Source organism: Lithobates pipiens, unplaced genomic scaffold (genome assembly GCF_037356315.1).
Source record: "Lithobates pipiens isolate NorthernLeopardFrog02 unplaced genomic scaffold, aLitPip1_a1.2 Scaffold_8, whole genome shotgun sequence".
NCBI lineage: Eukaryota > Metazoa > Chordata > Amphibia > Anura > Ranidae > Lithobates > Lithobates pipiens.
In genome coordinates this window covers 215,158,666-215,173,532 of record NW_027507903.1, presented here as the reverse complement: position 1 = coordinate 215,173,532, position 14,867 = coordinate 215,158,666, and the positions used below count along the sequence as shown (strand labels likewise).

At 40.5% G+C, this 14,867-nt stretch overlaps 1 protein-coding gene across 1 annotated transcript in view; it reads left to right on the top strand.

Annotated features, from left to right (window-relative positions):
• Window positions 1-14,867, top strand: part of LOC143960154 (uncharacterized) — a 226,091-nt gene that overhangs the window by 114,264 nt on the left and 96,960 nt on the right. Inside the window, exons 7-8 of the mRNA XM_077468464.1 lie at window positions 473-661; window positions 6,879-6,961. Coding sequence (XP_077324590.1) covers window positions 473-661; window positions 6,879-6,961 — 272 coding nt within the window. The remainder of the gene's footprint in view (window positions 1-472; window positions 662-6,878; window positions 6,962-14,867) is intronic.

The window sequence follows — 14,867 nt, the reverse complement described above, 5'->3', positions numbered from 1 at the left end:
ACAGTAATACTATTGCTTCAGTCAGGGCTGCTGTTGGAAATCATGGGCCCCATACAGCTTGATTGACAGGCTACCCCAACCCCCTCAAAAAAAATAAAAATCAGAAAATATTTTTTTTTGCAAAAAATATTTTAAAATCATTATTAGCGGACAGAAACACAACATAACTTACAAAATTCTCACTGGATCTAAAATATAAAACTGTATTGATCTATTGAATAAAGTGTGGTGTGTGGAGAGTGAATGCTGTGCGGAAATGTGTTAAAGGTAGGATCACCAGGTAAAAAAAAATACAAAAGAAAGAAAAATCCAGGTTTAATAAAATTTCTAATAATTGCACACTGACTAAGTAGTTGTTAGTGTACTAACTGTTACATTAAAGAGGTATGGTAAACAACAGTTTTACAGACATTCTGTGAAAGCATAAAAGAAAACTTCATCTTTATTTAATGCATTTTATTGTCTCATTCAGGATGTGTACTGCGTCAGAGCTCTAGTGTGGTGTACAATGCAAAAGGAAGAGGAAGCTATTAGAGATTTAAATTACAGCCTACGTCTCAATTCATCTCATGTCTGTTCTCTTATTCTACGAAGAAACATTCAAAAGTACATAAAACAGGAAAATAATGCATGCATTTCACTGAATGCTGATCAAGAAAAGGTATTCTAACTATATACAGTATATTTTCATATAGTAAAAACAATTCATTTTCATTGGGCCGGAAATACCCACCGCTTAGCAGATGTTTTGTCAATTTCAGTTGGGTCGTCTGCCATGTCTAGGCATTGTTTTATGTGTTGAACCTTGTGGTGTTGATTGCTCAACCCGGTTTATGACCGTTTGCCTTTTTCAAACATCTTTATTACAAACCAACTTTCACTTTGCTAGACAATTTAAAGTGAATCTGTTTCTTAGCAAGCAGGAAATTAGATAAAAAAGTTCAAAACAGGCCCCCATAGCTGTAGGCACTGGGGATGGCCTTTGGGTTCAGGGTGAATGTGGGTTCATGGCGAATCCAAATGGTTTGCAGTCCAGGAAAATGGTGAACTAATGTGGCTGTATACCGCTATAGCAGCCAATTGCCAATAATACACTTCTTGGCCTTTCAATTGTACTCAGGGGGTTTAGAAGGGCCAGTAATGGGGGGTTACGTATGTGCCAGTCCTATAAAAGTCATGGTTCCAAGCAACCTTTTGCCAGTGTGAGTTGGAGTAGATAGGGAGAGTTAACAGTGCTTGCAGGGAGAGATAGGTATGTTTTTTTTACAGTGCTATTACAGTATGGTAAGCTACATATTATTGTGTAAACCCCATGTGTTCACAGTGCATAGAATAAACAATCCATTTTAAATGAAAAAAAACTGTTTTAGGGCTAGCTGTTTAGCTACTGCCCTGACCACTCTGTCCAAGTCCCCTGTGCAGGCTCATGTTTATTTCATGTTAATATATATATATATATATATATATATATATATATATATATATAAAATTAGATTGTAAGCTCTTCTGAGCAGGGACCTCTTAATCCTCTTGTATTTTATTGTATTTTCACGGTATTGTCTCCTTTTTATATTGTAAAGCACTGCGTAAATTGCTGGCGCTATATAAATCCTGAATAATAATATATATATTATATATATATATATATATATATATATATATATATATATATATATATATATAGGATTAGGTTTTAAGTTTTAGAGATGAGGTTTAGTGTTTCAATTTTGTTTAGGTGAGCATGTTTTTGATGAATACAATCTAGCTACGATCTTTTTTTGGGCGTAAGGGGAGGTGGTAACATGAATATGTGACGGGCACAGGAAAAGCTGCCCTTATTTAAAGTGCATCACCACATACTTGTGGGGTACAGTTTTGTGCACTAAATGACCATATTGTAAAGTACACCAAGATACCACATTCTCACTCTTCCTATTGCCAAAGCTGATAATAAAGTTAGGTTCTGCATATACCGCAGCTGGTACTAGTTAAGCAGGATCTGCTCTCAAAGTTTTAGAAATCATGACATCATCTGTTCATCTCTCCACCTCAGCCAATCATAGAAAGCCTTGTGTTCATTGCTTAAAAACACAAGGCTTCCTCTGAATGGCTGAAAAGCACTCATCTTGACTTGATTTTGTTCTTGCTGCAGACAAGAAGTCTCCTGCGCTGCATACTGTATGTACTGTAGCTAATGCCACTACAGTATGATAAAGTGCTGACAGTTTCAGAATTACTTAGAATAGCTTGTTGGGGCCAATCATAAAGGAAGCATAGAATACAGCTACCCACCCCCACTGTTGCTTTATCATGAGGTAAGAATTCTTTAGTTTCTGATTAAAGCAATTAGAGAATTAGCTTAACAATTTTAATATACTGTTAATGAAAGGAATGTAAAAACAGTGCAAGAAAAATATTTACAGAAAAGATATTACAAAAAACAGACATTAGCAGTGGTAAAATAAACAAGAAATGGGTAAAAAAAAAGTATCTAACACGGTCTGTCAGGTCTTTAACCACTTGCCGACCGCTGCATGCCAATATACGTCAGCACAATGGCAGTGGTGGGGACCTGTACACCCCCTTTAATTGGCAGGGTTAGCCGCCGCGTACAGGGGGACTGTGCCCGTGGGGTGTCGGCGGACTTGATGTCTGGCGGTCTCCCAGAAATTATGTCATTGAGGCACAGAACGGGGAAGTGCCTGTGTAAACAAGGCATTTCCCTGTCCTGCCTTGTGACATGAAAGAGATCACTGCTTCCTGTCATCAGGAGCAGTGATCACTGTCACATGAGTTGTAGCCTATCACTCAACAGTTAGAATTACTCTCTAGGACACACTTAACCCCTTCTTTGCCCCATTGTGGTTAACCTCTTCCCTGCCAGTGTCACTTACCCTGTAATCAGTGTATTTTTACAGCACTAATCACTGTATAAATGACAATGGTCCCAAAATAGTGTCAAAAGTGTCCGCCGTAATGTCGCAGTCACGATAAAAACCGCAAATCGCCTCCGTTACCAGTAACAAAAAAAATAAATAATAAAAATGCCATAAAATGATCCCTTATTTTCTAGGCGCTATAACTTTTGCGCAAACCAATCAATATATGCTTATTTCAATTTTTTTAATCAAAAATGTGTAGAAGAATACATGTCGGCCTAAACTGAGGAAAAATATTTTTTTTTATATATATTTTAGGGGGATATTTATTATAGCAAAAAGTAAAAAATATTGCTTTTTTTCAAAATTGTCGCTCTTTTTTTGTTTATAGCGCAAAAAATAAAAACCGCAGGGGTGATCAAATACCACCAAAAAAAGCTCTATTTGTGGGGGAAAAAAATGTCAATTTTGTTTGGGTGTAATGTTGCATGACTGCGCAATTGTTAGTTAAATTGACGCAATGCCGAATCGCAAAAAGTGCTCTGGTCAGGAAGGGAGTAAAATCTTCCGGGGCTAAAGCGGTTAAAGGAAAGAGAAAGGGACCTTTAAGTGCAGTAGTTAAAAGATTTATTACAGGCACAATGGGATTGACACTTACAAGAGAGAAGGAGGTCATAGGCATATAATCATTAGTCCTCATGCGGATCTCTGTAATCCTTGTCTGTCTATGGGAGAGAGAGAGCCATCCTGCAGCTGTCAGATTCCCTGGTCACATGGATTAGCGTGAAGGTGAACATGCGATGAGGTGGCTGGGTTTTGGAACTAAGCTGGAATGCACACGGAGGATACAACATCAGGTGAACACGTTTCGGAGCATGCACGGCTTCTTCATCAGACCTATGCCCCCTTGCTTTACAGCATTTCTTATATCTGGGACTTTTATGCATTTGTATTGCAGTTATATGCATTTTAGTCAATGTTTCAGCACTGTACTTTTTTTCTATTACATGTTGATTTAAGGATTGCAATATATTGGCCTTATCTCAGCAACTGAACACTTAGTGCATAATAAATTAATTATATTCCATAGTAGGTCTGACTATGGAATGTAGTATTAAAATTTTGACCGAATTACTGGCCCTCAGATGACGCTTAAGCTGGACATACACTGATTGATTATTATACAAACGTTCTTGAAGACAAGTTAAAGAACTTGGGGACATGACCTCAAACTAGCAGAGGGAAAGTTCAAAACTAATCTTAGAAATATTATTTTACCGAAAGAGTAGCTGATGCTTGGAATAGACTTCCAGGACAGGTTGTGAGTCAGTCAGAAAGTGGATTCAAACATGCATAGGACAATCTGGATTCAGACAAAAAAGTTAACAAAATAATATATAAATTAAAAAAGATGGGGCAGACTCGATGGATCACTTCTATTGTTTTTGTGAAAAATTGATCATACCAACAAAGACTTGATGAATTACGTTTCAAAGTACTTCAAAATTTAGATTGCTTTTACTATTCAATTTTATAATGAATGGAGCAAAAATCACATACACTGTTAGAAATGCGTTAATTCCAGGAAAATTTTACATCTTGCTCCTTCGCATTTTCTTGTCACTGTAATCACAAATGGTCATCAATTTGCCCCCACAAACAATTAAAAAAATGTAAGAATTGTTTCCCAAACAAAAATGTTTGAACAAAATTCTACTTCTGTATGGTCAGATTTAGCATTATTGCATAGTTTAAATGGAAGATGGAAAACTCTGATCTAAAGATGCAACAGATTTTTGTTGAACCTCCAGAGAGTGTCACCGAGTCAATCCTCACCCAATCCAGAGAGCTGAGGGGTGGGAGTGACAAAGCAAAGCGTTTATTATATTTTTGCTGCCATTTCCTTAATGCAGGTATAGTGATTCCGATGGAGTATTGTAAGGAATTGTGGTGTAGCTAGGTATCATCCCAAAAGTATCATAGTGGAAGAGCAAATTGTGGTGGGACTCTAATTATACCTTGAATGACATTGAATGTGAATAGCTAAAGGGTAAAAAATATAACAAATAATTTTTTTACAATCGGTTAAAAACATTTTTGAGACATCATAAAAGCTTGTGATACAGTGGTTCATTACACTTTTGATGTATGTCCTTGAGATAAAGGGCCTACGCATTTCGCTGCCAAACCACTTCCACTGTAAGGATCAATAAAATCAAAGTTGTGCATATGAAAGAACTGAAATAAAAAGCCTTAACTGAGCTCAACCATCCCTTTTTTGTGAATGGAATTTTAACTCGCTGGAGCAATTAAAACAGTATTTATGTCAAATGAAGATATATACTGTAATATATAATGGTACTACATAGAACACACTACCTATAATGATGAAACACAATCCACCTCTCAACTCCACATAGTAAAGACATTGGCTGAGCCCACAGATTGTGGGTATTAAGTCAATGGAAAGCAGGGTTAAGCCTTCCTAAATAAACCAGTATTCAAATGGTGAGGCGTGGGACTATGTTTCTAAGGTCATAAAGGTAGACCTGTTGAAGACCAGAATTTGATATCAATCAAAAAGGTAAGGTGAAGACTGCAGTAGTGACTCCACCCAGGGATCAATATCCAAAATAACCCACAAATATGCTGTGATAGAGGGATCATTTTTTATTGCTTGTCACCTGTTTAAAAATAAGAGATTCACGTGTACTGTCCCTGGCTTTATTGTAGGCCTTTGCAAGCCATTTTCTGTTATAACCCCTATCCTGAAATCCGTCTCAGGACTTTCGCCTCCTGTTCAAAATCCACCCGGTCCATACAGTTGCAACATACCCTTATGTATTAACCAGTAGGTATATTCCAAGCCATTTGAGTCAAACTGATACATAAGTCAAATTTAGACAAATAATACCCAAACCTAACTGCAGTTTAGGTAGAGTTTAATTTTGAAAAACACATAGCGCCTGCTCTTCAGGAGCCCGCCGCCACAATAATAAACAAGTAACTGTCCATGTGGGGCTGCCAGTTAAGTAGCTTAGAAGGCAAAAAAAAACCTCTGGAATGCAGAAAGGACAAGAGAACAGCGCCCTCTAAGTGCAGTATGCAATATATTTAATGTAGATAAAGAAATCTAAAATGCACTCACAAAGGTGTAGTATAAACAGGCATATAGCACAGTGTTATCCGCTCCGACTGCCGGGTGAAGGGGAAGGTCCAATATTGTTGTTGCTGACGTGTCCGCGATCCTGACGTTCCTCCGGCCACACTGTTGGTGCACAGTGCTTCCGGATGGTGGAGACTGCGATTGCAAGTATATCCTTGCAATTGGCAACAGAGGAGCCTGAGGAAGGGGCACACATGTCAGGAAATCGAAGCACCTCCCACTGACCCGACCCGGAAGTTACGTTGGTCCCTGCACGCCGCTGTCCCCACCATCCAGAAGCACTGTGTGGCCGGAGGAACTACAGGATCGCAGACTCATGTCAGCAACAACAATATTGGACCTTCCCCTTCACCCGGTAGTCGGAGAGGATGACACTATGCTATACGCTTGTTTATACTACACCTTTGTGAGTGTATTTTAGATTTCTTTATCTACATTAAATATATTGCATACTGCACTTAGAGGGCGCTGTTCTCTTGTGCTTTCAGCAATCATCTTGACAAGCTGACAGGGAGTGGGTGGCTAAGCTTACTTCTTTTGCATTTTTAACAAGGCACTTCCACTCAAAGGGAAGTAATTTTTTTGCCTTAAATGACCTAAAGAAGAAAAAAAGGAATGCTGGTTACACTGTTTAAGAAACAGTGATGCTTAGTAAAGATATATTGTACCATCTTTAATTAAAATATAGATTTAGTATATGCTCTGTATCCCAGCACTTGGCATTTTGTTACATTGGATTGCTAATATTCATATCCTCTCATTCATAAAACTATAATTCTTGGATTTTGAAGCATGCATGCAAAATATTTAACAGTATGTCTTTTTTATTTTAGGCTTTACAAATGAACTACTCCTCTGTCAGATTTTCACATATAAAGGACTTTAACAGCCTTCATATATCTGAGTTCTACAATAGGTAGGTACTGTAAAAGTTCTAAGAAAAGCAAATGAAATAGAAACAAAAACAAAATAAAATAAAAAAATCAGCAATGGTCATGAATCACAATCTTATTATATAAAAACCCCTTGAATGTGCTGGCATTTGCGATAACAGATGCCAACATGTCCTTAGCTATGAGGGCCCATTCACACTTTGTGCAGTCACCTTCATTTTCCCTCATGGATAAACACCGGTATCTAAAATTACAAAAGTTTTCTGTGTGTTTACACCAAAACACACTGTTTCTCTGCGTTCCATATGTTTGCATAGCATTACATCACTCTTGATAGCCCTGCATACCAACGCACAGCAAGCTCAGTGCATGGCGCTGCTGTGCAGTGACATCAATGAGTCCCACTTTGTCCACTTTGCAGAGTTAACAAAAAAAATTGATCTGTGTGATGCAATAAAATATGCATCACATCGCCCCCTGCTGCACAGCTCTGCAGCTCAAAACACTGGTGCTCACATGTTAACTGTTCCAGTTGTGGTCTAGTGTGAATGGGCCCTTATATTGATGGGGAGCCGAACATCGCCTGGTTTGGTTCGCACCAGAAAATTCGAACAGGCAAACAATTTGTGCAAACACAGTTAAAGTCTGCGGGATGCGAACATGAAAAATCAAAAGTGCTAATTTTAAAGGCTTATATGCACGTTATTGCCATAAAAAGTGTATGGGGACTCGGGTACTGCCCCAGGGGACATGTATAAATGAAAAAAAAAGTTTTAAAAATTACGTTTTTTCCAGGAGCAGTGATAAAAATAAAATATTCTTTTAAATATCGTGCCTGGAGGGTCCCCTTAGTCTGCCTGTAAAGTGGCGCATCTGTGTGATGAGTTTTACAGTCCAACAGCAAAATTAAATTTCTAAAGGAAAAAATTTAATTTAAACTTACTTGCAGCTGTAATGTATTGCTGGCTTCCGGTAATATAGATAAAAATCAAAGAAAAAAACATGTGTCCCCCCCCCAGTCCATACCAGGCCCTTTGAGGACATGCGGCCTGGCATGGTTTAGGAGGGGGAGCTCTCTCGCCCCCTCCATTTTCTAATGCATGCTCGGATAATGTGAATGGGTATGGGGTACATTGTACCCCTCTCCTGACCTGCCAGGTTGCATGCTCAGATAAGGGTCTGGTATGGCCTTTGTGGGGGACCCCATGCCATTTTCTTTTTTACATTTTGGCACGGGGTTCCCCTTATTATCCATACCAGACCTGAACGACCTGGTATGCAATTTGGGGGGACCCTCACGTAATTTTTTTTACATTTTGTCGTGGGGTTCCCCTTAACCACTTCAATACACTGTGTTATATATACTACACTGCCTGCACTGACTGAATATAAAGTCTAGACTGAATGCAGAGTATATACAAATATAGTAGACTGTATGTGTGTGTGTGTGTGTGTGTATGTATATGTATATATATATATATATATATATATATATATATATATATATATATTCATACATACATACAGTATATGAAATACACTGTCTGCACTAAATAACCTGCCTGCCTAATCTAGCTCAATCGCTCTCTCTCTGCGTCCACGCCAACAACACTACGTACTGCCGCCGTTGGAAACGGCCTTATATAGTGTGGGGCGTGGACTTAGTCCCCCTGAGCCATGATTGGCCAAAGGCACACTGTCTTTGGCCAATTATGGCTCTTACAACAGAGCACGCTGTGATTGGCCAAAGCGTGCAGGTCAGGTGCATGCTTTGGCCAGTCATTAGACGTCAATGCACTGCGACCATATGTTTGGTTTGTTTACGAGCAAATGAACACCCGATGTGCAAGTCGAACTTATGTTCAACTCTAACCATATACCCTATGGATGACCCATGTTAAGCTAAAAACTGTAGTCTGAAGCATAACCATAGTGCTCTTAGCCCTTGTACACACGGTCGGACATTCCGACCACAAAATCCGTCTGATTTATTTAGACGGATTTTGTCCGAAACTGGTGTTGTATACACACGGTCGGGCAGTGTTGTCGGAAAATCCGATCGTTCGGAACGTGATGACATTCATTCGTTACAACGGGACTATGTTCAGGCTAGTAGCCAATAGCTTTGGTCTCGTAATTTGATCTGAGCATGCGTGGCACTTTGTTCGATCGGATCATGTTGTCGGAAATTTTTATATCCAGCTCTCAAACTTTGTTGGTCGGACATTCCGACGGAAAAAGTCAGATGAAGCCCACACACGGTCGGATTATCCGACAACGCGATCCGATCGGACATTTTCCATCGGAATGTCCAATCATGTGTACAAGGGCTTACACTACATAGTACTCATTTGGCACTTCTACACCCCTCTGTAACTACTTATGCTGCCGCCATTTATAAAATGGCTTCAAAAGATATACTATCATATGCAGATACAGGGATGTCTGCATTGCATATTACATGAAAAAAAGGCATCCTTACTATCCATTTAGATCAGGGGTAGGCAACCTTTGAGAGGTGTAGATATACCTGAACAACATGAAAGAGATCAAAGGGTTTAACATATTGTTTTTTAATTAATTTAACTCACTAGCCCTCAAAAATAGTAAAGAAAATTTTGAAAAATATAATAAAACAACTGCAACTGTAAAAATATAAAGTAAGCCTACCTTAAAAATGGTCAGTGTCAGTCAGTAGAGCAGGGGCCAGTGTTAGAAGGGCAGTGAATGGTGTGTGGACAGTGTCAGTAGGGTAGTGGATGGTGTGTACACAGTCTCAGGTGGGCAGTGGAAGGTATCAATAGAGCAGTGGACATGTCAGTAGGGCAGAGGTTTGTGCTACTAGGGCAGTGGATGGTGTCAGTCAGTCGAAAAGTGGACAGTGTCATTCAGTAGAGCAGTAAACCAGTAGAGTAGAGCAGTGGACGGTGTCAGTAGAGCAGTGGACGGTGTCAGTAGAGCAGTGGACGGTGTCAGTAGAGCAGTGGACGGTGTCAGTAGAGCAGTGGACGGTGTCAGTAGAGCAGTGGACGGTGTCAGTAGAGCAGTGGACGGTATCAGTAGAGCAGTGGATGGTGTCAGTAGGGCAGTGGATGGTGTCAGTAGGGCAGAGGATGGTGTCAATAGGGCAGTGGATGGTGTCTGTTTGTTTTTTTTGACAATTTTATGTTTCTATTTTTACAATATTATTTTAGCAGCCCTGTTGGGGGCTTTGGTGAAACATCAGGGATCTAAACAAACCTCTGATGATCTTTTGCAGACTAACGGGTTTTCTTCTAAGATTGCCCTGTATTCCACTTCATCCATCTTCCCATCAACTCTGACTAGCTTCCCTGTCCCTGCGGAAGAAAAGCATCCCCACAACATGATGTTGCCACCACCATGTTTCACAGTGAGGATGGTGTATTCAGGGTGATGTGCAGTATTAGTTTTCCCCCACTCATAGCGTTTTGCTTTTAGGCTAAAATGTTTAATGTTGGTCTCATCTGACCAGAGCACCTTCTTCCACATGTTTGCTGTGTCCCCCAAGTGGCTTCTTGCAAACTGCAAACTTGACTTCTTATGCCTTTCTTTCAACAATGGCTTTCTTCTTACACTCTTCCATAAAGACCAGATTTGTGGAGTGCATGACTAATAGTTGTCCTGTGAACAGATTCTCCCACTTGAGCTGTTGATTTCTGCAACTCCTCGAGATTTACCTTGGGCCTCTTGGCTGCTTCTCTGATGAATGCTCTCCTTGCCCGGCCTGTTTAATTAGGTGGACGACCATGTCTTGGTAGGTTGTGCCATACTCTTTCCATTTTCAGATGATGGATTGAACAGTGCTCCGTGAGATGTTCAAAGCTTGGGATATTTTTTTATAACCTAACCCTGCTTTAAACTTCTCCACAACTTTATCCCTGACCTGTCTGTTGTGTTCCTTGGCCTTCACAGTGCTGTTTATTCACTAAGGTTCTCTAACAAACCTCTGAGGGCTTCTTCGCAGAACAGCTGTATTTTATACTGAGAATAAATTACACACAGGTGGACTCTATTTACTAATTAGGTGACTTCTGAAACCAGTTGGTTCCACTAGATTTTAGTTAGGGGTATGAATACAAATGCACGCCAGATTTTTCAGATATTTATTTGTAAAAAAAATTGAAAACCATTTCTCATTTCCCCTCTACTTCACAATTACGTGTCACTTTGTGTTGGTCTATCACATAAAATCCCAATAAAATATATTTACGTTTTTGGTTGTAACATGCCAAAATGTGGAAAATGTCAAGGGGTATGAATACTTTTTCAAGGCATTGTATTTTTTTATGGAAACAGCACAAGGAGCCAATCAGTTAATGAATTCACAAAAAAATGATAAGGGGGGAAAGCCAAGCTACAGAGAGATAAGCTCATTACAGTGCTACTACTGCTTTCACTGTTCAGTAACAGGCGGGGGAGGATCCAGAGCTCCCTGGGCTCAAGATAATGCCGCGTACACACGGGCGGATTGTATGGCGTACTTAGTCCGTCGAAACACATTTCAGCGGACAATCCGCTCGTGTGTGGGCTTCAGCGGACTTTTTCAGCGTGCAGTCCGGGGTACTAAGTATTTCGTTTTTTTTCGAAATTCTGTCCGTCGTACTTTGGTTTCAGCGGACAATACGGTCGTCAGTATGCTAGTTCGACGGACTAAGAATGGCGCATGCCCAGAAAGGATTTACACGGCGGAAGGGTGCTTTTCTGTGTCTTGGACTTCCTATTTCTAGTCCCGTCGTACGTGCTGTACACGTCATCGCGCAAGCTTTCGACGGACTGTTTGTGCATCCGTGTGTGGTCAAGTCCGTTCAGTGGAAAGTACAACGGACTGTCCGTCGGATTGTATGACGAACTAAGTACGCCATACAATCCGCCCGTGTGTACGCGGCATAAGTGGATGGAAGGATGCTTGGCTATCAGACTGAGGACATCTAGAGGCAAAAATAAACTGTGGGGTAAATCTCTGGATTAAAGCTGAATATTGCAGCAAAGACTGGGTTGGTTTGTTTTCTTGATCAAGATATATGAACTATTCATTTTTTTTTTTTTTTTTATTTCATCATACATGGAAGTGCACGGAAAAAGCATTGAAAATGCATCAATTGTATGACAAAAGCAACACCAATGCAAAATAATTATTCACCCACTGATCTGTAATACTTGGGTTCAAGTATTTTTCACTTTTTTTTTTTTTTTTTTTTTATTCATTTTCCACCCTTTAAAAACAAAGCATTTTAAATGAATGCACTGATATTCTATTTTATATTCATGGCTATAAGGTTTTTCCTGCTCCTGTTACAAACTAAAAAAAAAAAAATCGTTCAAGCACAGATAGGCTTGCAGCATTAAGCTTCAGATTGCATTTTCTGCTCTGTCATCTTCTCATGCAAGCATAATGACTCTATTGTCAAAGAAATACAATAGTACCAGTAAATTTGAATAGATCTAGATTTCAAAATAAGTCATATTTCTTCTATAATCTAATGCTAAATACCTAGGGCAATAAGAAATTCAAGAAAGCGCATATTCTATAATTTTTTTCAGCTCAGTGGTATTTAGGTCCCTCAGATGAAATGCAATAGACCTGAGGCAAATCAGTTTCTTGCCAAAATATTTTCCGACATTTCAAAATGAACAAATATAAACATTATGACATCTAAAACATCTGTCTACAGTAGAGAGCGTGTCATTGACATCTGCCAAATATTTCTTAAAAATGCATATTTTTAAACATAAATCTTGGAACTCGACTTTAGAAAATAAAAAATGTTACTGTGTTATGGTGCTTTTTAAATGGGAAATTTTCTGCATTGAGCCCTCGTTCACATTGCATGCGGCTTTGAAATTGTGTGACTTCATCTGAAATCGCACAATTTCAAAGTCGCATGTTAGCGCGTCTTCAGGCGCAACTTTAAAAACATCGACAAAAGTAGTGTAGAAACTGCTTTTTCAAATCGATGCGGCACCACAAAGTCTGCATCGCATCGATTCAAACAGTGCCATTGCCAACAATAGGGTGCGACTTGTCATGTGATTTTGATCTTTCAAATCGTATGACAAATCGATCCAATGTGAACGCGGGCTCAGTTTGTTATATTCCACAAGTCAATGGCCATGTAGGTTTCTACCTGATGCCCCAGTTTACGCTCACTATTCAAAAGCAACTTGATTTCTTTATGAAAATTTCCAGGAATGAAACAGGAATGTGACCCCTAAACTGGGGCACAGTAAGTGTAAGCCCTTGTACACACATTCGGACAATCCGACGGAAAATGTCCGATCAGACCGTGTTGTCGGATAATCCCACCGTGTGTGGGCTCCATTGGACTTTTTCCTTTGGAATGTCCAACCAACAAAGTTTGGGAGCTGGATAAAAAAATTTCCGACAACATGATCCGATCTGACTTTTTCCGATCGTTTGTAGAGAATTCCGATCGGACAAAGTTCCAGGCATGCTCAGATCAAATTACGAGACCAAAGCTATTGGCTACTAGCCTCTACATATTCCCGTTGTACGCAACGAACGTCACCACATTCCGAACTATCGGATTTTCCGACAACTTTGTGTGTATGCAACACCAGTTTCTGGCAAAATCCGACAGATTTTGTGGTCAAAATTTCCGACCGTGTGTACAAGGGCTAAGGCATCACACACCTTAACCACCCCAATTCATGGGATTGCAGACCCCACAAGCACTTCCTTAACCAAATAAATAATGAAACCACCTGAAATAGAAAAATTAATTAAATGAAACAACAAAAGACAACCATCTTGGAAAATATTAAGCCATGAGCCTTTATTGGGATTAAAAGTTTAAACTTTCTAACATAAACAAAAAAGGACTCAAGCTGAAGGTAACAGCCTATTAAAGTCTTTAACCTAGGGTGACCAGGCGTGCCTGATTTACGGGGACAAGCCCCGGACTGAGGACACTGTCCCTGGACCACGTGTGTCCCCCCGTTTTTGTCCCCGGATTCAAGCATTTAGCAGTGTGACCATCCATCCCGCACAGCCAGAGATTGGTGGGAAAGCCAGGGATGTACAGCTGCAATGACAGTGAGTGGAGCTGTCAAATCGCAGCTCTGATGTTGGGGATGGGAGGGGCTGATATGCAGAGCTCCGCCTCCTGTGTCACAATCCATGCAAACAGCCAGAGTTTATACATCATGGGCAGGGAAGGAGGTGGCAGGGGGCAGGATCAATTGTAACTACTGTTTTTGCACCCTGCATTCTGTATGTGGCATCCTCCTGAATTTTGCACCCTGCAAGTAGCATACTCCTGAGCCATGCACCCTGCACATAGCATCTTCCTGGACCCTGCACATAGCATCCTCCTGCACCTTGCAAGCAGCATCCTCCTGCACTCTGCACATAGCATCCTCCTACACCCTGCAAGTAGCATCCTCCTGCACTCTGCATGTAGCCTCCTCCTGCACCCTGCACATAGCATCCTCCTGCACCCTGCACATAGCATCCTCCTGCACCCGCAAGCAGCATCCTCCTGAACCCAGCACATAGCATCCTCCTGAACCCAGCACGTAGAATCCTCCTACATCCTGCACATAGCATCCTCCTACATCCTGCACGTAGCATCCTCCTGAACCCTGCACATAGCATCCTCCTGAACCCTGCACATAGCATCCTCCTGGCCCCTTCACATAGCATCTTCTTGAACCCTGCACATAGCATCCTCCTGAACCTTGCACGTAGCATTCTCCTACACCCTGTACCTAGCATCCTCCTGCACGTAGCATCTTCCTGCACCCTGCAAGCCGCATCCTCCTGCACCCTGCATGTAGCACACATAGCAACAGCATACAGGGGCACACTGAACACCAATATGCAGGGCCAGTATGCATCCAATGCGAATCAATAAAAAGCAAAAGATGCAGCGCTGCCCTACACTTCAT